General features: G+C 42.3%; 1 protein-coding gene across 1 annotated transcript in view; it reads right to left on the minus strand.

The window, feature by feature from the left end:
• CAPN1 (calpain 1) overlaps positions 1–26,078 on the minus strand; it is a 129,061-nt gene that overhangs the window by 53,363 nt on the left and 49,620 nt on the right. The window contains exons 3-7 of the mRNA XM_077458751.1: positions 24,729–24,798; positions 7,092–7,210; positions 1,941–2,074; positions 1,667–1,835; positions 1,150–1,233 (exon numbers count right to left, since the gene is read on the minus strand). Of these exons, the coding sequence (XP_077314877.1) occupies positions 1,150–1,233; positions 1,667–1,835; positions 1,941–2,074; positions 7,092–7,210; positions 24,729–24,798 (576 nt within the window). The remainder of the gene's footprint in view (positions 1–1,149; positions 1,234–1,666; positions 1,836–1,940; positions 2,075–7,091; positions 7,211–24,728; positions 24,799–26,078) is intronic.

The raw sequence follows: 26,078 nt of genomic DNA on the forward strand, positions 1-26,078 counted from the left end.
CATAACATACAGAATAAAAAAAATTGAAAATCTATACTAGGTGTCATCATTCCCTTTGATGCTGTGACATACGGCGCCATGTCATGGTGCCAGAAGAGTTGGATATCACCCAGGGTTCTCAGTTATGGAAACTAATTTGGGTTTTGCAGTTTTCTCCAGGATTGGTAACTTCTGGATTATTATGTTTTGGAGTCCAGGGGTTTTGTAGAGACTTGGGAGGGATGAAGCCTATAACCCTGCACCCACATTTTACTGGTTGTTCAGGTGTGCACAGCCTTTTTAGTCAAGGGGTTGTCTATTGTTTAGGATGCTTTTCCCTGGAGACCAGCTGCGTGAAAAGATTCTGAAACAGTGTCCCATCTGGCCTCACAAAGAGGCCATTTGATCTGGCCAGGCCATTGCCTGAGAGAAGTATTAGGAGACTGCATGTTCTTAGGCAAGAGCCTGTGCAGTTCAAGCTGGGCTGTTTGTCTTGTCACAAGATTGAATGACTTGACATGGTTAGTCTGTACAGAGACATGCTAAGGGACTACTCTGTTTGGATAAGCAGGAGGCTGGAAATTTTGCATTTGTTGTTATGAAGACCCCTGTGAAGGCAACCTTCTCTGTGAGTTTTTGAACTATGCTTTTGAATAAAACTGGGCAAAAGCCCCAAAACGTCAGCTGGACTGAAATTCATTAAACCCCCCCCCATGCAGTGCAAGCAAGGACACTTGTACTTAAGGGTGTGGCTGGTTCTCAGCCCTGCTAGTGTAATGTACTGCAGTAAGAAGGCTACCATTTTTACATCTCCTTTTAAAAATGCTAGTTGCCTGGTGTCATGCAGATGCTTTACTTTCAATGCTTGCAGAGTCACTATCCCAGAAAATAAGGAACTTTTGTGCATGTTTGTGTGGGGTCTTTGACATCTTGAAGCCAAAGTGCCAGACAACTCATAAAAAGGCCACCAAAGCAGCCTACATATTGCTTTTACCTAACAGATGGTCTTCAACCTATACATTTGTTTACCCAGAGCCTTAGGTCCAAACTAAAATAGGGAGTATTTTGAATGCACAAAAATGAAAAAATGGAGGACTTGAGTTGTTTCTAGTAACAATAAGTACATTAAACGAAATCACAGATTTTGTGCTATATATTTGCTGGATATACCTCTTTGGCTCCAGTGAGTGAGTATGCATGACCTTTGACCAGCTTTTTGAAGGTTACAGCTTCCATATCGGCTACACCCGAGATCTAAGAAAGAAAACCCAGATAGTTAAGAGGGTAGAACAAAACTGTTAAATAAAATTATAAATTAATTGAGCAAACGTAGTAAAAGAAGGTGGCGACTAAAAAATTCAAGGCGCTGAGCAGTGACTGCATCCAAACAGTCCTTGTCCAGGTATTCTAGCAGCTGTGTTTGCTTTGGCTGCTTGAATACAATAGCCGTCAATGTCGATTCCACGTGGGTACAAAAGGAAAACAAAGGAACCATCCAGATTTAATCTCAGATATGTTTTGAACTATCAGAAAAATAAAGGATGGTTGCTATAGCTTACTGCAGAATAGTCTTATAAACTGTTGATTAAACAGGAAAGCAAAGTATATAATGAGAAAGCCGCTATAGAAACCATGGCTTTGTGATGACACTTGAAATCTATGAGAAAGATCCTAATGATTCACTCACATCAATGGAGCAGCCCATGAGGGATCCTCTCTCCAAAGCCTTTGTGATGATCGTAAACAGGTCAGCTGGTGGTTTTTTCAGCTCATACCACTCAGTTACTCCTCCAGTAAAGTCTTCAAAGCCCTCAGAGGTGCTCCCTCCTGAGAGAGCCTCATAACTTCCATTAGCTCTACAGAGGTGAACAGGAAAAGTTAAGTCAGCAAAAGACATCTCTTTAAAATGAACATTTTTGTAGGGGTGAAAATCTAGTATGAAAAATAAAGGTGGCTCATACTTGGCATAGGCTTTCTCCAGTAGCGCACTCCAGAATTCATCCCCAGAGGCTGAATGTACAAAGACCAGTTTCCCATCTTTAACTGGAAGGTAATCGTCAATTACGACATCGACCCACTCGCCATACTGCCAGAGCTTTAAAAACAGATTGCATTGTGAATATAATGAAGCAAGCTTTATATCCTACCTTCCCTAAGGGCATTTCATATGCAGATGTAATAATGAGAAAGACCATGTGGTGTCACTGTCAGCCTTAACAATGATTTTATAAACAGGGCCTAGATATTTTTAAAAAAAAGTTTATTTAATTTTGTTTGTAAAGAAAGCAAATCAGAAACATGGCTGATATACCTTTATGCTTAAAGTGGTTGTAAACCCTTTCAACCAACTTTGACCTACATGTAAGCCTAGATTAGGGCTTACCTGTAGGTCCAAAAAATATCTCCTAAACCTACACGGTTTAGGAGATATTTGCTGAAAGACAGGCACCGCTGTCAACAGCACATGGGCCATAGACAGCGGCGCGAAGGCAAACTGAGCACGCCGCTGTCAACGGCAATATGCCGTGAGTGGCGGCTCCCATGCGCATGTGCGGGAGTGACGTCATTGCGGCTTCGCCGAATGACAGCGGCGGAGCAGCAAGACCCACGAGAAGATGGATGCTCCGGACTACAGGGGACAGCAGTGACTTTGCTGGCCCCTGTGTCAGGTAAGTGACACATAATGGACTACTATGCGATGCATAGTAGTCCATTAGGCTTTACCTTTGCAGGGAATCAAAGAGGAAGTAAACCCATCAGGGTTTACTTCCTCTTTAAATTCCACGGTTATTGAAAAAAAAAAGTATAAAGAAGAGAAAGGTTGCAGTTTTGTTGTACAGTATCTACAGGCTCCCCCAACGAGGTTAAGTTTAAAGAGCAAAGTTGTAATACATTGAAAATTTAGATGTCCTTGTAATAACTGCTTGTGATTAATATGAGGTTAAGTAAAGGGGGAAAAGGCGAAAAACGATAGATCTACAGTCACATAGATGGCTGATCTGTGTAGGTTAGGTAGACAGGGGAAGAGTAGGATGATTAGGCAGTAAGGGTATAGATAGAGAGTTATGGGGGAGGGGGGCTCCTGCTATGGCTCTAGAGACTGGATTAAGAGTCAGGTCACATGAGAGATATTTCAGATGTTGTACTGATTGTGTAAATGCTATCTATCCTGTGTATAGAGGAACAGTTCTGTGCGGTCATTGTCTTCCATCATTAAAGCTGGCCATACATGGATGGTTTTTTTTTTCAATCAACCAGTAGGTTGAAAATAAAATAAAAAACAAACAAATATGCCCATCCACACAAGCAAGGTGGACGAAGGGATCCTCTCTGCTATGTTAGAGTACTCTGACAGCAGGGACTCCTCTGTCTGCTTTATGGACTTTGCTTTATGCACTGATGCGTAGTCATGTTGGAACAGGAAGGGGCCTTAATCAAACTGTTCTGACAAAGTTGGGAGCATGAAATTATCCAAAATGTCTTGATATGCTAACGCCTTAAGAGTTCCCTTTACTGGAACTAAGCGGCCAAGGCCAAGCCCAACCCCTGAAAAACAACCTCACACCACAATCCCTCCTCCACCAAATGATTTGGACTAGTGCACAAAGCAAGGTCAATAAAGACATGGATGAGTGAGTTTGGGGTGCAGGAACTTGACTGGCCTGCACAGAGTCCTGACTTCAATCCGATAGACCACCTTTGGGATGACTTAGAGTGGAGACTGTGAGCCAGGCCTTCTCACCCACATAAGTGCCTGACCTCACAAATGCACTTCTGGAAGAATGGTCAAACATTCCCATAGACACACTCCTAAACCTTGTGGACAGCCTTCCCAGAAGAGTTGAAGCTGGAAAGGGTGGGCCAACTTAATATTGAACCCTACGGACTAAAACTGGGATGCCTTTAAAGTTCATGTGCGTGTAAAGGCCGGTGTCCCGATACTTTTGACAATATAGTGTATAATATATATATTTATATTATACACACACACACAACATACAGTATTGCACAAAAGTGAGTGTAAAAATGAGTACACCCCTAAGTGAAAATGTCCAAATTGGACCCAATTAGCCATGGCCGGTGTGTTAAATTTGGTGTTATCGCTCTCACTCTCTCATACTGGTCACTGGAAGTTCAACATGGCACCTCATGGCAAAGAACTCTCTAAAGGATCTGAAAAAAAAGAATTGCTGCTCTATATAAATATGGCTTAGGCTATAAGAAGATTGGCAAGACCCTGAAACTGAGCTACAGCATGGTGGTCAAGACCATACAGCGGTTTAACAGGACAGATTCCACTCAGAACAGACCTCGCCATGGTCGACCAAAGCAGTTGCGTGCACGTGCTCAGTGTTATATCCAGAGACTGTCTTTGGAAAATGACATGAGTATGGCAGGATTGCTGCAGAGGATGAAGGAGTGGGGGATCAGCCTGTCAATCATGGCTGTCATCCCAGAAGGAAGCCTTTTCTAAAGAAGATGCACAAGAAAGCCTGCAGTTTGCTGAATACAAGCAGACTAAGGACATGGATTACTGGAACCATGTCATGTGGTCTGATGAGACCAAGATGAACTTATTTGGTTCAGATGGTGTCAAGCGTGTGTGAGGCAACCAGGTGAGGAGTACAAAGACAAGTCTGTGTCTTGCCTACAGTCAAGCATGGTGGTGGGAGTGTCACGGTCTGGGGCTGCATGAGTGCTGCCGGCACTGGGGAGCTACAGTTCCTCAAGGGAACCATGAATTCTAACATGTACTGTGACATACTGAAGCCGAGCATGATCCCCTCCCTTCGGAGACTGGGCTGCAGGGTAGTATTCCAACATAATAATGACCCCAATCACACCTCCGAGATGACCACTGCCTCGCTAAAGAAGCTGAAGGTAAAGGTGATGGACTGACCAAGCATGTCTCCAGACCTAAAAGCTATTGAGCATCTGTGGGGCATCCTCACACTAAAGGTGGAGGAGTGCAAGGTCTCTAACATCCACCAGCTCTGTGATGTTGTCATGGAGGAGTGGAAGAGGGCTCAAGTGGCAACCTGTGAAGCTCTGGTGAACTCCATACCCAAAAGCTTTAAGGCAGTGCTGGAAAATAATGGTGGCCACACAAAATGTTGACACTCTGGGCCCAATTTGGACATTTTCACTTAGGGGTGTACTCACTTTTGTTGCCAAAGGTTTATACATTAAATGGCTGTGTGTTGAGTTACTTTGAATGGACAGCAAATTTACACTGTTATACAAGCTGTACACTTGTAGCAAAATGCCATTCCTTCTGTGTTGTCACATTAAAAGATATAATAAAATATTTACAAAAATGTGAGGGGTGTACTCACTTTTTATGAGATACTGTGCATTTATATATATACACACACACACATACACACACACACACACTGTATCTATATCTATAAAAAAAAAAAAAAAGACCATTTGGATCAGATGTAGAGAAAATTGAGTTGTAGAGGATTTGGTGAGGTTTTTTTTACCCTCTGGCAGTTCTCACTTTAAGCCAAGCAGTTCAAACCCAAAAGACTGATTCATCGCTGCTTTCATTCCATCATGTGACTCTCCATAAGAGAGCAGGGAATCTGTATAAATAGTTCATGTGCTGAAATCTCTGACAAATACCCATCCCATCCACAGCACTTAGTACTTCTGCCTGTGGGTTCCCACATACCTTCCATTGTGCATTAACAATGACTGGGCGGAGTAATCATAAACTGACATTACTACCAGGCCCAATTTCCCAGCGTAGTTAAACATAGGTAGATAAAGGTTGGGTCCTGAATGCAAATACGTGACATCTTCACCTAGATAATTCTGTTGCCAAAACATAATCCCAACAGTAAAGCTATACTGACCTCTAATGCACTGCTCACCTACAGCTGCAGGTCAGGAGGAAAAATAAATATCAGAATTGTATACTTTTAAGTATAAAATTTGCTCTGTAAATTTACTTACAGTGCCTCCCTCTGCCCCACCTCCTCAAGAAAACCACCTGTTTTTTTTTTTTAATGGGGCCATTTCTTATATTTTCTCATGGTTTCTTATGTTTTCTACCCCCCACCACCATTCTGGCCCATGAGTTAGGTTTCTCTTTATTATGTATACTTTATGTTTTTCCCATGAAGTAATAAGCGTGCTTATGTATCTTCTTTGGTGGTATGGTCACAGTGCAGACTGCCCTGCAAAGTATCCCCGCCAATACATACACTCTAAACAGTGTAAATGTACAACAAATAGCAACTCCGCTAAAGAGAATTGATAATATAATGGCCAACTTGAACATATAGCTGTCTAAACCACATTGGTTGTGGCATTCTGGAAGCCAAAAACATACAAATGATGTTCCAAAAAACAATTATATTGGTCCATGTAACTGGCCACCCATTCTGTGGTGCCAGACGTCATTTACATGTTGTGCATTTTTGCTGAATTTTCACAACTGGAAATAAAACACAAATAGTCAACTATGACTAGAGATCAAACACCCAAGCAGGAAAGGCATGAGACATGCTGGTGTATTGCTGTTTTTTTTTTACCAGAATACAATGTGAATGGCCTCAGGATACATGAACATTTTCATTCTATAGAAATATTTTTTTTTATTATGTACCCAGGGTAATCTAAATGCTTTATCAACCGGTTTATTATGATTATTTTTACTCAACTTTACTGACACACACAACAACAGCAGAGCAGTGATCACAGACCAATGAAAAAAAAACTAACATTACATAACTTTTAACCTAAAAACACATTGGGGTTGATTTACTAAAGGCAAATATACTGTCACGCAAGTGTATTGCTCCAAAGCTTAGTAAACGAGAAAGGTTCACTTTGCAAAGAATACTCAATCACATGTAAGGAAAATAAAAAACAGCATTTTTTGCTTGCACATGATTGGATGATAGAAATCACCAGAGCTTCCTCTCATTTGAGAGCTTCCCCTCAGTACCTGGAGTAACTGCACTTGCAGTGCACAGTATATTTAACATTAGTAAATCAACCTCCCCGTGAAGTGTAGGGCGCCTTATGCTGAAACCAGCAAGAAAACTTCCAGTGAAACAAAACAATTAATAATAAATTGGAAGGCCATCACCCAGTACCTGGAAATGGAACACTCCTGCATAGTTCTGCTGGAAGCTCTGACCATGAGGAACCACTCGATGGAGAAGAGTATCATTCAATGTAAGAGAGGCTATAGCAGCAAGGAGCCAACAGTCACCTAGGCAGAAGAACAACAAGGAAAATATAAAACAATCCACAATAATACGATTAATATTGTAACCCTATAGTCACAGAGCGAGTAGAGCATATTCCTGGTGTTACTGCACCATTTTGTTTTCAGTTGTTGTATAGGCGTTTTTACACTTGTCAAGCTTCAGCATGTTGCTTCCTAGACTGGGCAAGGGGAGGAGAACAGTTTCTTTTGGAGGGGAGAAGTTCTTTATGCTTAAAAATGTGTATGAAAATGCATTTATTGCACATTAACAGGCCTTCACATTGATGTCTATGGTGCCAAAATTGCCTGAATATGGTAAAAAAAATGCATGTGTGTAGTAGGTTTAACCTATTCAGTGGATGTGTGATGTTTGTGGTTTGAAGCGCTACTTTGAACTGTGTAATGATGCCGTGGGGAGACTATCCTCATATGGTGGTTTTTCTTTTCATTTGTCCAAATGCTTCTTAAAATAATTATGCAGTTCTGAGTAATGTTATGCACACTTCCTCATGGTCTACCTTTAATACCACCTTTAATGAACCATTTTTTTTTTTTTAGTTTTTTTGTTTACATTCTGCAGCAGGCACGACTCGTCATTGTTAGGAAGCAAGCTCCTAACAGCAAATGCAAAATCAGACCGTTTGTTTACATCCACTTCCTGAACGGACATCCGATTGTCCATTTTTCACCCGTCATGCCCATGTGAAAGGATCCTTAGAACCCTCTAGCGGTACTTTTTCTAGTATTGCATGTCTTGTAAATCATATTTACAACTTAGGAACAGTTACAAGACTACCATAGACACCTTACCAATTTCTTACACATCATTCAGGAAGATTTGTCAATAAATATATATTTCTATTTTAATTCAAATTATTTGGCAAATTACATTATTTTACAAACAAAACGTACTAAGAATGGTGTGCTTCTGGGCTCTACACAAAGTACTTGGTCTGCTAATAGTGTACTTGTTGTGGTATATATTCTCATTTACAAAAAAGTCTATATGATGTATTTTTGCCATGTCATGTTGGATTATTTTGTATACAGCTTTTTAAATATTGCCTCTAGCAGTCAACTGCACTGCAGTAAATCTTCCTTAGCATTCTCTGGTGAATGACTTCTGAAATATGCTCACTTAGCCTAAAGGCTTCTTAAGATATGAAAGGTGTGAAACTGGCCTATTAGGAGGTAATGACAGTGACTGGAGCAGGTTTCATAGCCTGTCTTACTGCTCATTCCACCAGAGGGGAACTGTAGATATGAGAAAAGATTAGGGAAATCTATATTTTTTTTAAATAACTAACATGGTATACTTTCCTGCTCCATGCAATGATTTTAAACAGAGCAGCCCAGATCCTCCTCTTCTCTTGTTCCCAGCCAGCGCTCCTTGCCCGTCCCTCCTGCCAAGTTCCTCCATAACAAGCCACTTGCTATGGGGGCACTCATGCAGGCTTGCTGCAGAGCCATGGCTCAGGAGACAATAGACACACACACAGTGCGAATTGGCCCCACCCCCCACTCTCTTCTCATTGGCTGTGATTGACAAAAGCAGGAGTCAATGGCTCCTGCCCTCAGGCACAGTGCTTGATCGACATCAGACTCAGGTAAGTATAGTGGGCTGGTGGGGGAGCTGCACACAGAAGGATTTTTTTACCTTAACGGAGAAGTCCAGCCAAAGCTCATTTGGTTGTACTTCTCCTATGGAGTGTAGTTCGTTTTGCACTCCTGTGACCCGTTTTCAGCAGAGAGAGGGCTAAAGTCCACTCTCTGCTAACGTCACAGAAGTCAGTCCAGGCACCCCGTCATCGTGACAATAAAATCTGGATCCACCAGGTGCCTAGACTGACACCCGTCTCATGCTCTCAGCTAGCCGCTGAGAGCCTGAGCCGGCCGTCCCCTCCACAGCCCAGCGCTCCAATGAGTGAGGAGTGAGCAGAGCAGAGAGCTGTTACTGACAGTCTACAGTTCTCTGTTCAGGGAGCTCTGAATACCAAGCAGTCGGCAGTGTTAGATCGCTCGGTTCTCAGTGCAGAGGCTTCAGGGGACAGATGCTGTTAAGTATGATTCCTAAGAAAAAACAACCGTTACTTCTCTTTTAAAGCATAAAATGCATTATAGTAAAAAACATTCTGCCTTTAGAACCACTTCAATAGGGAAAGTGTGTTAATCAAGCCGCACACATGCAAAGCTACCGTAATTTAAATAATACTACTTTGAATAATCATCATAATGCATAATAGTTTTCTTGTGACTGTCACTGACACTTCCTCTTGGTATGAAAAACTCACAATATGGTAGTTACAATGCAGAATGCTTAGTAAATGCACAGCATTCAGTCCTTTTGCATCACCCCTATCGCTATGGGTGTACTCATTGGTTCTTTAACAGAGTTTGAGGTGGGTATATACACTAACTCTTTAATATAGTTTGAGGTGGGGAAATATGCTCTGTGCTGGATGTGTGGACATACAAATATCCCTCCTAGAAAAGGGAGGGTGGAAGGTTACATTCAATGAGGACAGAAATAACACACAGCTGAAAGAAACTCAAGGCCATTTCTGCTTGGGTAGCACTGTCTTGCTACTAGCAACCTCACCTTTAGAACTAGGGACTGGTGTAAAGCTCTACAGAGACCTCAAAAGATTGATTGTCCCCAGATGACTTTCCATCTTTTATTGGACTTTATTGGCCACCTATTGACCCCTAGATATTACTGATCCTCAGCCATTTATGAACTCTTTGATAGTCCAATCTTTGGGGGTTGATTGGACAACACTAATGCCCCATACACACGATCGGATTTTCCCACAACAAATGTTGGATGTGAGCTTGTTGGCGGAAAGTCTGACCATGTGCTCCATCGAACATTTGTTGTCGGACTTTCTGCCAACTAGCAGTTGGCTAGCAGGTTCTCAAATTTTCTGCCGAAAATCCTGTCTGTGCACCAATTTATATTTGTTACATAGAGTTCAACTTTACAAAGGTAATTGCATTTTGCAAAGGAATCTGCCCCAAAACTTGGTGAATGAGGCAAAACTCTGCTGTCTTCCATCACCCTGTCATGTGCAAATAAAAATACACTTGACTGTGTTTGCAAAATGAAACTTCACTGCATTCACTAAGCTCTGGGGCAACTTCCTCCTTAACTCGGAACTGGTTTACGTCCATGACGACTTTTGAAATTAGGTGCCGAATTTGCTCGATGACCCAAGGCCTAATATCTCTATTATATTCCTCTTTTTTGGATGCCTCTAATGCCTAGGCGCTCTCTTATTGCACACAATGGGAACAAGACCTCAGCACCTCACAATCTTCTGATGAATGGAACAGAATGTGGGAAGCTTTATTTCCACAAATAACGTGGTGGCACTAGAAAATTTGTTCAAGGTAACATATTGATCATATTATACCCCGGTGAGAATTGCAAAATACCTCCCCACTTATCCCGTTCTGTGTTTTCAGGGGTGCTCAGACATGGGTGAAATGAAACACATATGGTGGACGTACCCTAAAGTTAAAGTTCACCTTTCTGAACATGTTATACCCTAAATATGGGTGTAACATGTAACATGTTCAACATCTGCCTGCTCTTCCCTCAATCCCCCCCTCCTTGTGACAGCAGACCTGTGATCTTTTCCATGTACCCGCTGACACAATAAAAAAAAAAAGAAACAGATCCCTGTGAATCAATGAACTACAACTCCCGGGAATAGCAAAACAGGAACGTGTACTTGTGACTCATATCTTTATGACCATCTATTTTGATAGGTATACACAAGATACGCTAGTAAATGAAGAGTTCAAGCGATACTCACCAATAAACATGATAAATTCACACTACAGTATCTCACAAAAGTGAGTACACCCCTCACATTTTTGTAAATATTTTATTATATATTTTCCTGTGATAACACTGAAAAAATTACACTTCGCTACAATGTAACGTAGTGAGTGTACAGCTTGTATAACAGTGTAAATTTGCTGTCGCCTCAAAATAACTCCACACAGCCATGAATGTCTAAACTGCTGGCAACAAAAGTGAGTACACCCCTAGGGGAAAATGTCCAAAATTGGGCCCAAAGTGTCAATATTTTGTGTGGCCACCATTATTTTCCAGCACTGCCTTAACTCTCTTGGGCATGGAGTTCACCAGAGCTTCACAGGTTGCCACTGGGGTCCTCTTCCACTCCTCCATGATGACATCACAGAGCTGGTGGATGTTAGAGACCTTGCGCTTCTCCACCTTCTGTTTGAGGATGCCCCACAGATGCTCAATAGCTTTTAGGTCTGGAGACATGCTTGGTCAGTCCATCACCTTTACCTTCAGCTTCTTTAGCGAGGCAGTGGTCATCTCCGAGGTGTGATTGGGGTCATTATGTTGGAATACTGCCCTGCAGCCCAGTCTTTGAAGGGAGGGGATCATGTTCTGCCTTAGTATGTCACACATACATGTTGGCATTCATGGTTCCCTCAATGAACTGTAGCTCCCCAGTGCTGGCAGACTAATGCAGCCCTACACCATGACACTCTTGCCACCATGCTTGACTGTAGGCAAGACACATTTTTCTTTGTACTCCTCACCTGGTTGCCACCACACAAGCTTGACACCATCTGAACCAAATACGTTTATCTTCGTCTCATCAGACCACAGGACATGGTTCCGGTAATCCATGTCCTCAGTCGGCTTGTTTTCAGCAAACTGTTTGCAGGCTTTCATGTGCATCATCTTTAGCAGAGGCTTCCTTCTGGGATGACAGCCATGCAGACCAATTTCATGCAGTGTGCGGTATATGGACTGACAGGCTGAACCCCCACCCCTTCAACCTCTGTAGCAATGCCGGAATCACTCATACATCTATTTCCCAAAGACAACCTCTGGATATGAAACGGAGCATGTGCAACTTCTTTGGTCGACCATGGCGAGGCCTGTTCTGAGTGGAACCTGTCCTGTTAAACCGCTGTATGGTCTTGGCCACTGTGCTGCAGCTCGAGGTTTCAGTGTCTTAGCAATCTTCTTATAGCCTAGGCCATCTTTATGTAGAGCAACAATAATTTTTTTTCAGATCCTCATTGAGTTTTTTGCGATGAGGTGCCATGTTGAACTTCTAGTGACCAATATGAGAGAGGGAGAGCGATAACAAATTTAACACACCTGCTCCCCATTCACACCTGAGACCTTGTAACACTAACGAGACACACTGGGCTGGAAAAATTGCTAATTGGGCCCAATTTGGACATTTTCACTTAGGGGGTGTACTCATTTTTGTTACCAGTGGTTTAACCACTTCCCGCCTGCCATATGCAGAATAACGTCCATGAAGTGGTTCCATTATCCTGACTGGGCCTCATATGATGTCCAGCAGGATAACATGCCGGTGCGTGCCCGTGGGGACATGCATCGCGGCGATGGCGAGTGCGGCGTGTCAGTCTGACACCCCGCATCTCTGATCATGATAAGAAGCCTCTGTCAGAGGCTTCTTACCATGTGACCAGCTGTAACCAATCACATCTGATCATCGCATGAACCAGGAAGTGTCGGTAAATGGCATTCCTCGGTTCGCGCTAACAGGGAAAGCCGAGCGGCGGCTCTCCCTGTCAGAAGGGAGGGTCTGTGCTGATAATCAGCACATTGATTATCAGCACAGACCCTTTAAATGTAACAATCACCTGGCAATCAGTGCCCAGAAGTGCCCCAACAATAAAGTGTGCCAGTGCCCACCACAGTGCCAATCACTGCCCAGCAGTAACACCTGTCAGTACATATCATTACCTAATCATCAGTGCCACCTGTCAGTACCAATCAGTACTGACTATCAGTGCCGCCTGTCAGTGCCCAACACAGCCTCCTGTCAGTGCCCAACACAGCCGCCTGTCAGTGCCCAACACAGCCGCCTGTCAGTGCCCAACACAGCCGCCTGTCAGTGCCCAACACAGCCGCCTGTCAGTGCCCATCAGTGCCGCCTGTCAGTGCCCATCAGTGCCGCCTGTCAGTGCCACCTATTGGTGCCCATCAGTGCTGCATATCATTGCCGCCTATCAGTGTCCATCAATTCTACATATAAGTGCCTCCCCATCAGTGCGACTTTATCAGTGCCACCTCATCAGTGCCCATCAGTGAAGGGGAAAACAAAATTTTATGAAAGAAACTTAAAAAAAAAAATCTTTTTCAAAAATGTTGATATTTTTAGTTTGTTTAGCAAAAAATAAAAACTGCCGAGGTGATCAAATACCACCAAAAGAAATTTGTGGTAAGAAAATGATAAAAATTTAGTTTGGTTGCAGTGTTGCATGACCGCGCAATTGTCATTCAAAATGTGACAGCGCTGAAAGCTGAAAATTGTCCTGGGCAGGAAAGGGCGTAAGTGCCTGGTATTGAAGTGATTAAACATTAATGGCTGTGTGTTGAGTTATTTTGAGGGGACAGCAAATTTACACTGTTATACAAGCTGTACACTCACTACTTTACATTGTAGCAAAGTGCCGTTTCTTCAGTGTTGTCACATGAAAAGATAGAATAAAATATTTACAAAAATATGAGATACTGTACTGTTTTTTGAGATACTGTATGCCCTAAATCTTGTGTTAGTGCTCTATTGTGTAATTGTGTTTTTTTATGAAGCAGTGAAACAATTTCACTGCTTCATTCTCTGGTATTCTCAGAGGAGATTGTTCTCCTCTGTGTGCCAGTTTATGAAGCTTTGTAGATTGCTTCTCCTTTGGAGGAGTGAAGAGATCTAAACACTTTAAACAGTGGATAATGGCCCCTGACACTGGAATCTTGTAAGACATATGAGATTACAGTACCAGAAATTCAGAGAAACCCAGAGATGTCCGTTTATTAAGTAGTGATAAATTATCACTGCTCAATACAAGGACAGACAGAGTGGTTAATCCTAATAAAATAAAGAGTCCCCCTACATAATATATATACACACACACACACACACACACACACACATATACATATATACATACACATACACATACATACAGGGTTTTTTTTTCAGCGGGAACTCGGGGGAACGCAGTTTCCGGCACCTCCAGCACTGAATGTACTGTGTGTAATGGCAAGGGATACTGGGGTGGGCTGAAGGGTCTATTAATGCTGGCTGCTGGGCGATCTATTGTTGCTGGAGCGGATCTATTTGTGAGTGGCGGTCTATTGTTGCTGGGAGGTCTATTGTTGCTTGTGGGTGGTCTATTGTTGCTGGGGGTCAATTAATGTTGGAAGAGATCTACTATTGACAAAGGGGGTTCTATTGTTGCTGGCTGCTGGAGAGCCTATTGATGCTGGCGGCATCTGTTGTTGCTGCTGGGGTGGTATTTTGTTGTGGGGGTCCGTTGTTGCTGGGGGGGGTCTATTGTTTTTGATCAAATCTATTGTTGCTGGGGGGGGGGGGTCTATTGCTGCTGGTTGTGCGGGATCTATTTTACTACTTTTCTTGCTATCATTAACAAATTCCATACAAATTACTTAGCACCACAAAATTATACTTGGCTCTGTATTCTCTAAAAGGGGCAGTACTGGGAGATGGGTGGGGGCTGTAACCAAGGAACGTTGCTCAGGGGTAGGTAGGGGGTGGAGACTCAGAAGGGGGGGGGGGGAGTGGACCTATTCTCTGAGAAAAAAGCCCTGTATATATATATATATATATATATATATATATATATATATATATATATATATATATATATATATATATATATATATAGATATATCTATCACACATTATATGTTATACATACACACATAAATATGACTGGGGGGGCATGATTACTGTCTTGGGGGTCTGGACAAGGTATAAGGAAGTTAATAATGTTCCTTCTTCCCACTCAGATACCCCAGTATTCTCTCTTCACTTCCTGATTCTCCACCTTTGAGCAGGTGAATCGGGGAGTGTGAATTCTGACTAAGATCGCCAGTGAAGCGCTGAGATTGCAGCTTCATAAGTTGTCCGTTTCTGTGTCAGTAGTCAATGAGAATTCTCGTTGTATGGAGATCATTGGCGGGAGAACATGTTCAAATACGTTCTCCCCAATTATCTCCATTTCATAAACCGTTTATGGCAGGCATGTCCAAAGTCCAGCCCACGGTCCGGTTTTGAACGGCATGCCTGGCTATCTAACCAGCCTGCCGCAGGATCAGGGCTGTCAGATGAGCCCGATCCCCGGCTTTGTCAGCTTCAAAAGTGAAAGTAAAGTGCAGGGAAGTCTGTTGTGCTCTCGACTTCCCCCTACAGTGCAGTACCCAGCTGAATGAGGAAGCAGGAAAGGTAGAGTACTGTGCTAGAAGCTAGATTTGATTTAAAAGGGCTCTATTCATGTGTCTGTGCATGTGTGACTATATGTGTGTGTGTCTGTGTGCATGTGTCTGTGTGTGAGTGTATGTGTGTGCATGTGTCTGTGTGTGCATGTGTCTGTATGTATGTCTGTATGTATGTATGTGTGTGCATGTGTGTGCATGTGTCTGTATGTATGTGTGTGCATGTGTCTGTATGTATGTGTGTGCATGTGTCTGTATGTATGTGTGTGCATGTGTCTGTATGTATGTGCATATGTATGTCTGTATTTATGCGTGTGCATGTGTCTGTATGTATGTATGTGTGTGCATGTGTCTGTATGTATGTCTGTATTTATGCGTGTGCATGTGTCTGTATGTGTGTGCATGTGTCTGTATGTATGTCTGTATTTATGCGTGTGCATGTGTCTGTATGTGTGTGCATGTGTCTGTATGTATGTCTGTCCATATGTGTGTGCATGTGTCTGTATGTATGTGTATGCATGTGTCTGCATGTGTATACATGTGTCTGTATATATGTATGTGTCTGTATATATCTGTATGTGTATGCATGTGCCTGTATGTGTGTGCATGTGTCTGTATGTATGTCTGTGCATGTGTCTGTATGTATGTGTGTGTATGTATGTGTGTGCCTGTGTCTATGTATGTGTATGCATGTGTCTGTATATATGTCTGTATGTGTCCGTGTGTGCATGTGTCTGTATGTCTGTATTATGTATGTGTGTGCATGTGTCTGTGTGTCTGTATGTATGTGTCTGCATGTGTGTGTATGTATGTCTGTATGTGTGTGCGTATTTGTGTGTGCATGTGTCTTATTGCTTAAATGAATTTTAATGGTTCTAAGAATGTCAGGCAAAATGGTCAGCCCTCACGCATGTTTGCTTCATCAAATCTGGCCCTCTTTGAAAAAAGTTTGGACACCCCTGGTTTATGGACTGTGATCAGTGGTGATCCTCAGGATCGCTGCTGTTCACTGCTTCATAAACGGACACCTATGTTTGTCCTCAATTAACATGAATGGGACTGCTTGTACAGGGATGCACGGGGATATAGGGATGCATGATATAGTGATGCATTGAAAACTTGTGCATCCCCGCGTGGGTAAACGCATCCCTCATATGGGTGTACCCTGTAGTACGCCTGTGTGAACAAGCCCTTATAATACACAAATTAGATAACTGAGGTTATGGTTCACTGCATGGTCCCTACGATATAGGAGAAATCCTTGCGTGTACATACCTGGAACATAGTGCAGGGAAAGATAAAGAGTAGTGGTAAGTAATAGGGATCCCGATTCAGAGCAGTAATGTTTATAATACACCTATATACCATAAAACAATAAAAATATAACATTAAGCATTGCCTGCGGCATTCCACAAATAGATTTTGTGGTAATTAAGTATTGTACCAGGTTAGCCATCAACTAATGCAGAAAGTATGGAATTTGAGGTGGGGTGTCTGCAAGAATTGTGAAGAGGCAGACAGCTCCCTGATGGCATAAGAAAAGTAGATGGTAGTGTGTGACCAGGAGTGCGGTGGCGGAGCAATGGATTAAACCAGACAACTCTGAATTTGCTAGAATACAAATAATCACCTTCCCACCAATGCTCCAATATCTGAATTTTCCCATCTTCTGCCCAGCTTCTTTCAGGTGCCAGGTCTTCAACAGTTATGATTGGCTGGCACAGGATAACATAATACACGCGCAGGAGATCATTTATCCTGGCACACAAGCACCAAGTCAAGAATGTAACATGAGCTGCACATTCTAAACAAGAAAGTTAACAAGTTTGTTGCAATTTTATGTTTTGGACCTTTAGCTCTAATTTAAGTTAGCCAATAAAGGGCATCACCTATTATCCCACATTTCTGCACACATTAAGCTTAGTGTACATGCATGCACCCCACATACACCTTTAAGCTGCTCATACTGCAAGAAACACGGACACGCCTCAGCTCCAAAGCAGTGACTCAGAAAAGAGAAATGTGAGACAGGAGGAGGGAGTGACGCCTGAGGGAATCCCTGTGTCACACACCCAAAATAAATCCTCACAGAGCATGCCTCCAACACCCGCACACACTACGCCCAGCAAAGCCCCTACAGTCTAAACTATTGTTCATGCAGAACACCAAACCTGAATGGTAACTTTGACTATGTGTCAGTAATCTATGTGTAAACAGAAGCAGGTCACCTACAGAATCATGCTACCGTACACAAGTACCTCTCCATAGGTCCCTATATTCTCAGACCTCCACCTACAACTACAGAACTTTGTACGCATGCAATTGTTTTGCAACTCCTATAAAATCAGTACATTATTCATGGTTTTCCACTGCAGCAAGAAAAAAAAAAAGAGAGGAAGAGAGGGGGGGGGGGGGGGAGAATGATATAAAAGCAGAAACAGCCCATTGCTCCTAGGCTTAGCACACATGATTTTTCACAAATTTATACCCTGGGGACTCGCAGAACATCAGTTGACATAAACAGGCACACAGTGACAGGGGTAAGTAATATTAGCATGCTATTAGAAGACAAGTATGACAATGCTTCCCCTCTGGCAGGTGTGCACTTCCTTCCGCACTTATGTGACACTCAGTCAGTCCAGCCTCTGGAAAGATCCTGACTTTTCAGTTGGGATCCGCCCAGTTGCCTGGACTGGCAGCTGGCTCAGCCTCTCAATGATCCGCTGAGAGCCTGAGCCAGCAGCTCCCAACCCCTCCACAGCCCAGGGCAGTAAGCGCTGGAGGGGCAGAGCAGAGAGTCAGTGACTGACAGTGACCGTTCCCTGCTCAGAGCTGAGGGGGAAAACTGAGTAATCAGCAGTATTTGAGATTGCTCAGTTCTCGGGGTAGAGCCAGTGGGGGGACAGTTGCAGTTGGGATCAGTGCTGCAGCCATCTAGGGGAGTACGATTCATTTATTTATTTTTAAATTTATTTTAAATTATTTTCCGGTCTTGAATTTATACCCAATAAAGCAGGCAGTGGAAGTCCTGGCACTGATCCTGGTGTGAATTCTTAACTGAATTGTTTGGACATTTGATCTCAGGCCATAATATAACAGGTTATGTTCTACTGCTCTGCTTCAAAACCCATTTCTGCTGCAATATACCAAATTCAGACAGACAATCAGTAAACTAGCAATAAAAAAATCGAAGTTATCTCATACTGAGCATTTAGTATGTTCAGCTTGCTTTGTAACCCCATAGTTTGGGGTTTTACTTTAAGAACAGTGAAACTTGATTTTTGGTCTCTCTGCCATGCAAGTGCTCATTTTTTATCAGTTTACTTTATATATTTCAACACACAGAAAATGACTGTGTGTAAAATGGCATAAACCCCACACACACTGGTGCGGCTCTAAAATCATGCTACTTGCGATTTGGGACTTTCAAATTTCACAAGAAATTGCACCAATGTGAACGGGGGGGCCTAGTCATACTTCTTAAAGTGAACCTAGATACAAGCAAAGTAGAATTGCAGGATATTTCTAACTAATCTTGAAACTGCTCACTCCTCCTTCCTAAAAGCCTAACTAACCTGTGAAAGAAAGATCTGTATACTTACATATTTTCAGTCTATTCTGGGCATTTGATCTCCCGTGTAAGCCAGCGCTTATTTCAAAAGTTGTTAATAACAGTTCCCGCAAAGCCACTGAGAGGTCCCACTAGTGGTTAATCTCTAAATATCATAAAAAACAAACTTATTCTATAAAAAGTAAAAGCCAGGCACTTTGGCGTTTGCTTCTAGATCCTTATTTATGGGGTTCTTAGCCTCCAGTACTAAAAATAAAGCAAGGGTAGCTATTTTGATTAAAAAGGACTCTCCATTCACACCCACATCCTCCTATTCTGATCCCCAGGGTAGGTTTATGATCCTTAGTGACAAATTGTAACAATCTGACATAACTTTTTATAACAGTTATGCCCCGAATGTGAATCAGATGTCCTTTGTAACCAAGGTGTACAACTGCTTATTTAGAACTACGCACTCCCCCTTAGTCGTGGGAGGGGAATTCAACCTCCCATTTTCCCTGACACCGTATAGGACATCTCTCACAAAAAAAAGCCCCTCCACGCCTTTCCAGAGAATCTCAACAGTTTGGTCACTCGCAAGTTCACTCTGTTTGATGCATATAGTTCACCTGACAGAGTGTCAATATTCCCATCCATTTCTTACACATGCACGATTAGACTATTTTTTTATAAACGCCCCCTCCCTGCGGGCACAAAGTAGACATCCTCCCTATGTCATGGTTGAACCATGCCCCGATAGTTTTGAAGCTCAAACTAGACACCTCTAGGGTTAAACGTTGCCACTAGTGGCTTAATGATTTTCTTCTGAAAGCCATTGCAACTAGGACGGAGTAAAGGCCCGTACACACGATTGGACTTTTTTGACAACAAACATGCAAATTAGCTGTTTTAAGGCAACATCCGACCGTGTGTAAGCTCCATCGGACAAACTTTTTCAGTTTTCATCAGACAAAAGTTCGCTCTGCAAACAGACAAACTTTTCGGCAACAAAAGTCAGACGCATGCTCAGAACCAATGCAAAAGATCAGACAACAATACAGAAGTTGGCCAAAGGGTGGTGGTAAAGAGCAGAAAAAAACACGTGATTTGGTTGAAAGTTGGCTGAAAAAGTCCTGCGGTGTGTATGCAATACAAGTTCACGTCCAACGCCTTTTGGACAGAAATCCACGGGAAAGTTTGTTTGAAGTCCGATCGTGTGTACGAGGCTTTAGAAACTGCTTTGAAACTATACTTTGTAGAGAATAATTCCCCAGATACCTCCACAGGAACTCTCTGGGTGGCACACAAGATGGTAATACGTGGGCACTGTATAGCAGTCTCGACTGCATAGAAGAGGAACACCAGGCAAGTTAGACAGCAGACAGCACAGAGACTTTGAGACTTAGAATCTAGACTTACATCTTCATCCTCCATCCGTCTCCTAAGAGAAATGATATGCCTACGAGCGGTTCTCAAGAGCATAGACAAAAATTCTGCCAGCTTTATTATGATAAGGGCAACAAAGTCCATACCCTTCTGGGACGTAAACTCCGAGAGCAAACTCATGCTTCAGCCCCTCAGGCCCTACTGGGACCCTTCATTCCCACCCTGACTGTACTGCCCTATTATTCCGCAACCACAACCCCACCATACTGCACTTACCATCTCAAGAAAATTTCACAGATCATGTGCGAGCTTACCTGACGAGCAGTGGAGTGACCACCCTGCCAGCGGAGGCTCTACAGTCTCTCAACTCTCCAATAATTGAAGAGGAAATTTCCGAGATGCTGAGACTCCTGCCAAATAGCAACGCCCCAGGACCTGATGGTCTTCCATACGGATACTACAATACTTTTTTGCCCAGGCTACTTCCACATAGGACTCGCCGGTTTAATGGATTTTTGTGTAGGGATGACATTCCGAGGGACATGCAGAGCTCTCATTTGATGCTAATACCCATGCTTGATAAAGACCACAGATGTGTGCCAATTATGGCCCTATAGCTCTGTTGAATTGTGATTTGAAATTTTTTACGAAACTGCTTTCCCTCTGTTTAAATTTATACTTTCCCTCCTTGATCCATAAAGATCATGTGGGCTTTGTCCCAGGACGTCAGGTGAGAGATAACACCGGGAGAGTCATGAATTTAATAGATATCATTAATAGACAAAATACCAAAGTGCTGCTGCTCAGTCTAGATGCTGAGAAGACCTTTGATAACTCTTGAATATCTGGGCTTCCGGGGGCCGGTCCGGAGGGCGCGATTAGACATTTATATGCTAGTACTACATGTGCTTCAAAACACCTTTGGCAGCATTTCCTTCCTTTCCCATCTAGAATGGGACTAGGCAAGAATGTCTCTCCGTTGCTTTTTGCCCTGTGTATCAAACCCCTGATCAGACAACATTAGTGGAATTATGTTTAGGGGATATGAGTTTAAAGTTTCATTATTTGCAGATGACATACCCCTGACCCTAACGTGACCACGCGTGACCCTTCCCAATCCCCACAAGCTCTTGGAGGAATTTGGGTACCTATCAGGATAGAACGTAATCTCTGCTAAATCGGAAGCCCTGCCAATCAATATTCCTCCCTTGGAAGTCCATCATCTCTCTGAAAATTTTCCCTACACTTGGAAAACCCAGGCCATTAAGTATTTAGGAGTGCATCTTACTTCCCGATACAAATCTTTATATGATGCAAATTTTAGACAATTCGCATGAAATCGATCTCTCTTGTCTAATTGGAGACACTAGCCAATATCCTGGTTTGGACACATTGCCTTTGTCAAAATGACCATATTACCCAAAATATTGTATTGCTTTATGACCCTCCCAGTGCCCATCCCATCGGTACAGCTTAGAAAACTTCAGACAGATCTTTTAAATTTCACGTGAAACTATAAACACTGCATAGTCTGCTCAATACTTTATGCCTCTCAAAAGGAGGGGTGTTTGGCTTTTCCAAATCTCCTTCGTTACTATTATGTTGCCCAACTAAGCGCTATAGCATCCTGGGTTACCCTTCTGGCCTATAACCGCTGGATCCAAATAGACAAACTGTGGCTAGCCCCCATCCACCCGAATAATTTATTATGGAACACTAATGCTGATGTTCCTTCCACTTCCCTATGACATACCATGAATTTGCTCAGTACTATTTGGAAACAATTAAATCGTGTTACCCCACTTCAATCTGAGGCCTCCTTAGTCACAGCCTCTCTTTACAACCCTAAGCCACCTGATAGCCCAACTTACCAGATGATCTCAACGTGGCTGTAGAAGAACCTTTTTCACTATGGACACCTAGTGAACACAGTGACCAGGGTATTACTATCTTTTGACAAAATACCTCCCTCGTATTGCTTTCTTTGGTTACCTCCAAATTAGGCATTACCCCCTTACTTTCGCCCCTAGCCTTCCATTCTCCACACCCTCCTCATTTGAAGGATTAGTCTTATCTGGTCCCTCACAGAAAGGATTTACCTCAGATATGTATAAACTTCTAAATTCTTCTGTTTCTTCTGAAAGAGTTTCATTAGGGAAACATAGTTACATGTGTAAATCGGAGGAACACCTTGGGGAGGAACTGTCCACTGAACAGTGGAGAGCTATATGGTCCTGGGCAGCTAAGAGTTCTATATGTACACTTTATAAAGAGAACACTTATAAGGTGCTCTTATTTTGGTATATGACACCATCTCACCTACATGCTATATAACCATCAACTTTGGTTCGCTGCTGGAGATGTCTTCAAGACTGGGGAACGTTACTCCACATCTATTGGAATTGCTCATCACTTCAGCCTTATTTGCGCTCGGTCCAGGGACTTCTCCATCAGCTGTTTAAAGTGGATATTCCCTTTCCCCCTAGACTTTTTCTATTGGGTCTCTTCCCTAATAAATTTGGCCACACATATGCTGACAGCGGCTAGGTGTTTAGTGGCCCTTCACTGGAAAAAGCGACATCCCAACACTATCAGATCTTTATGCTAGAATTGTGGATGTGGAAGTTATGGAGTCCATAATGGTCGTTTGGGTGATCAGGTGGCTCGACATACGGCAATATGGGAATGCTGTTATCTACAGATAGATTCCCCCTTGATTTCATTGAGTTTTTCCCTGCCTTGTGATGCACACTTGTCTAGAGCCCAGGAGGGGATTCTTCTATCCCTAGATATGCAGGCCATGCAATTAAACATTTCTTAATATGCTGATAAGGTAGTATGTTTGACTGAGGTTCTCTTATTTTTATTACTTCAGCATTATGTTTTCACCTTTTGCAGAGGGATATCACAGCCTCTTTTGCCAATAGGCTATTCCTCATATTTGATATTTGCTGGTTGGCTTTGTGCTACCCAGAGAAGTTTTTGTTTTTATTATTTTCCTTTCTTCTTTTTACTCTCGTTATTTGTGTCCTATATTTTTGTATTGAAATTATCAAAACTTAATAAAAATTGTCAATTAAAAAAAAAAAAGTAAAAGCCATATAAAAAAATACTTTTAGGCCAACACTCCAAAGTGGTATTAAACTCTTTTGAAAAAACCTGTTTAATCAGACCCCCTGCAGGTTTATGACTAAACGTGGTTGTATGCACAGCATATTAGCACATTATGACAGATACAGACTTGTCTGTTAAAGGAATCCCTCCAGCACTGCACTGTCATCGATCTTGCTGGTCCCGGGCACTTCCATCTTTGCGTGAGCTCTGCATACGCTGCTTGGTTTGCATGACAGCTGACAGGCAGGGGAAAGCTCTTTTGGCCTTACTTCTCCTGTAGGTCACCCTTAGTTCAGCACTCTTGTGACCCAGATTTAGCCAACGGCAGGCTAAAGTCATCTGTTGGCTGACATCACTTAGCCGGTCCAAGCACTGGAGAGATCCCAACTTTAATGTTGGAATACACCCAGATGGCTGGACCAGCAGCAGGCTCAGCCTCTCAGCACAGATGAGTATGTAGGTTTGGGTTTTTAAAACCCCATACTTCTCTTTTAAGACAGAAGGGACCGATAGGCAGAGTTTTAATGGCAGAAGAGACCCTATCAGCCCCTTTTTAAAATGTGGGTTCATTACCACCTTAATAAACTCAAAATATGTGTTTAAATAAATTCCCTATACTTTCCTCTAAATTTATTCCATGAATTGTGAAGCTATTGAGCTTTTGCTTTTGGGTCTTACTTATGCTGTGTGTGTGGTATACATTTTTTTACAATAAATCATTTGTAATCAGTAATCTGCACTTTACACACCTGTAGTAAACTTAATCCTGTCACTCAGTGTCATTCATAGAAATGCAAATCTTTATTGGCTGCATATAAAACACAACTGTATCAGGCATATCAACGCATTTCGGTTGTAGCAGCCCTCATCTTATGCCATGTACACATGATCGGAATTCTTGTCGGAAAAAGCTCTGATGGTTTTCCCGTCAGAATTCCGATGGAATTTTGCTCAAACTGTCTTGCCTACACACGGTCATACCAAATTCCGACGGTCAATAACACCGCGACATACAACACATTCGACGGCACTATAAAAAGGGAAGTTTAATGCTTCCGAGCATGCGTCAAATTGTTTCCAAGCATGAGTCGGAAATTTTGCGTTCCGGCCGTGTGTACGTGGCATTAGCTATACACACAGTAGATCAGATTCCTAAATGTTGATATTTCCGACCTTAAAAAAAAATAGTTGGGTTTGTGCCTTACCAAGAGCCCCTTGGCAGATGTCTGTCCTTGTAGCACCATCCACTATAAACTGCGGATTAGACATAAGTTGCTGTAAAAAAAAAAAAAAAATGTATTAGCACAATAAGAATAAAATGAAGATACTGGTAACTTAAAATATGACTGCATGCATGTTCATATTCCAGCTGAGATACCAGGCAATGTAAATTAGACGGTAAAGCAGATACTATGCATGAAATCACCTGCTATGCCATATATTCAACATTCATATCATGTATTGAACTTTGACTGCATTAAGGGCTCAACCACATGGGTGCAGAGAGCCATGCATCATTAAAAACAAGAGTATTTCTGCACTGGCAGTCATGGTCTGCATACAGCGGTCTGTACAAATCAATGACAGGCTGTGACTATATACTGGTAACTGCACATTCCAAGTGTTTATTTGCATACAGGGACAGATGAATGGCTCTGTACGCAAGCGTCTGTGTCCAGGGGCATTGATTTGTCCAGACGGCTGAATGCAAACATCTGAATGTCGGGCAAAGAAATAGGCCTGCTTTTCCACAATGTATGGCTCTCAATGCGCCTTTACATGTAAAGCTATCTTTGGAAACATATGGTAATTGGTCATTTTGAACACAATGTATTTTTTTTTTTCAACCTTTGCAACTACAGTACTTAACTTTCATGTTAACAAATCTCTTTTTTGCCTAATTTCTTTTCTGTTATAGAAGTCAATGAATATATGAAATATACTATGAACACAATGGACTTTTTTTCAAGCTATGTAAAGTTTATGTTAACAATTCTCTTTTTTGTTTATCTTTTTCCTGTTATACAGGTAGTCAACTAAATTAAATATATAAATAGGTCATTTACATGATCTACGGATTCAGCATGGATCACTATAACCTTTTTATTAACAAAGATAAGTATGTGCAAATATGAAGGACATTTGGCAGACTTTGTGTCCACAATTCACACTATAAAGATTGTAATAAATAAATAAATAAAAATGTATCTCAACAATGATACAGATTGAAGAAAGGGCTCATGGTAGTTTGTGTGCCCTGGCGATGTCCGTGTGAAAGATGGGTGCAGAGTGCGGATGTGAGAATGGGTGGAGAGTGAGGGAGGAAGGGGGTCCTGTATGATGGCCAATATTAGAGGTTAAAAGGGTCAAGGGAAAGTAGGAAATAAGAGTGGGGGTGAGAGGATTGGAGATGCAGGGAGGCAAAGGGGGTATTGGGAGTGTGGGAGAGACAAAGAAAAGTGTGTGTGTGTGTGTGTGTGTGTGTGTGTGTGTGTTTGTGGGGGGGGGGGGGGTAAGGTAGATTTTCAGAATGAGCATTTCTTGTTGAATTTGCC

The sequence above is a fragment of the Lithobates pipiens genome, unplaced genomic scaffold (assembly GCF_037356315.1).
Source record: "Lithobates pipiens isolate NorthernLeopardFrog02 unplaced genomic scaffold, aLitPip1_a1.2 Scaffold_10, whole genome shotgun sequence".
Classification (NCBI taxonomy): Eukaryota; Metazoa; Chordata; class Amphibia; order Anura; family Ranidae; genus Lithobates; species Lithobates pipiens.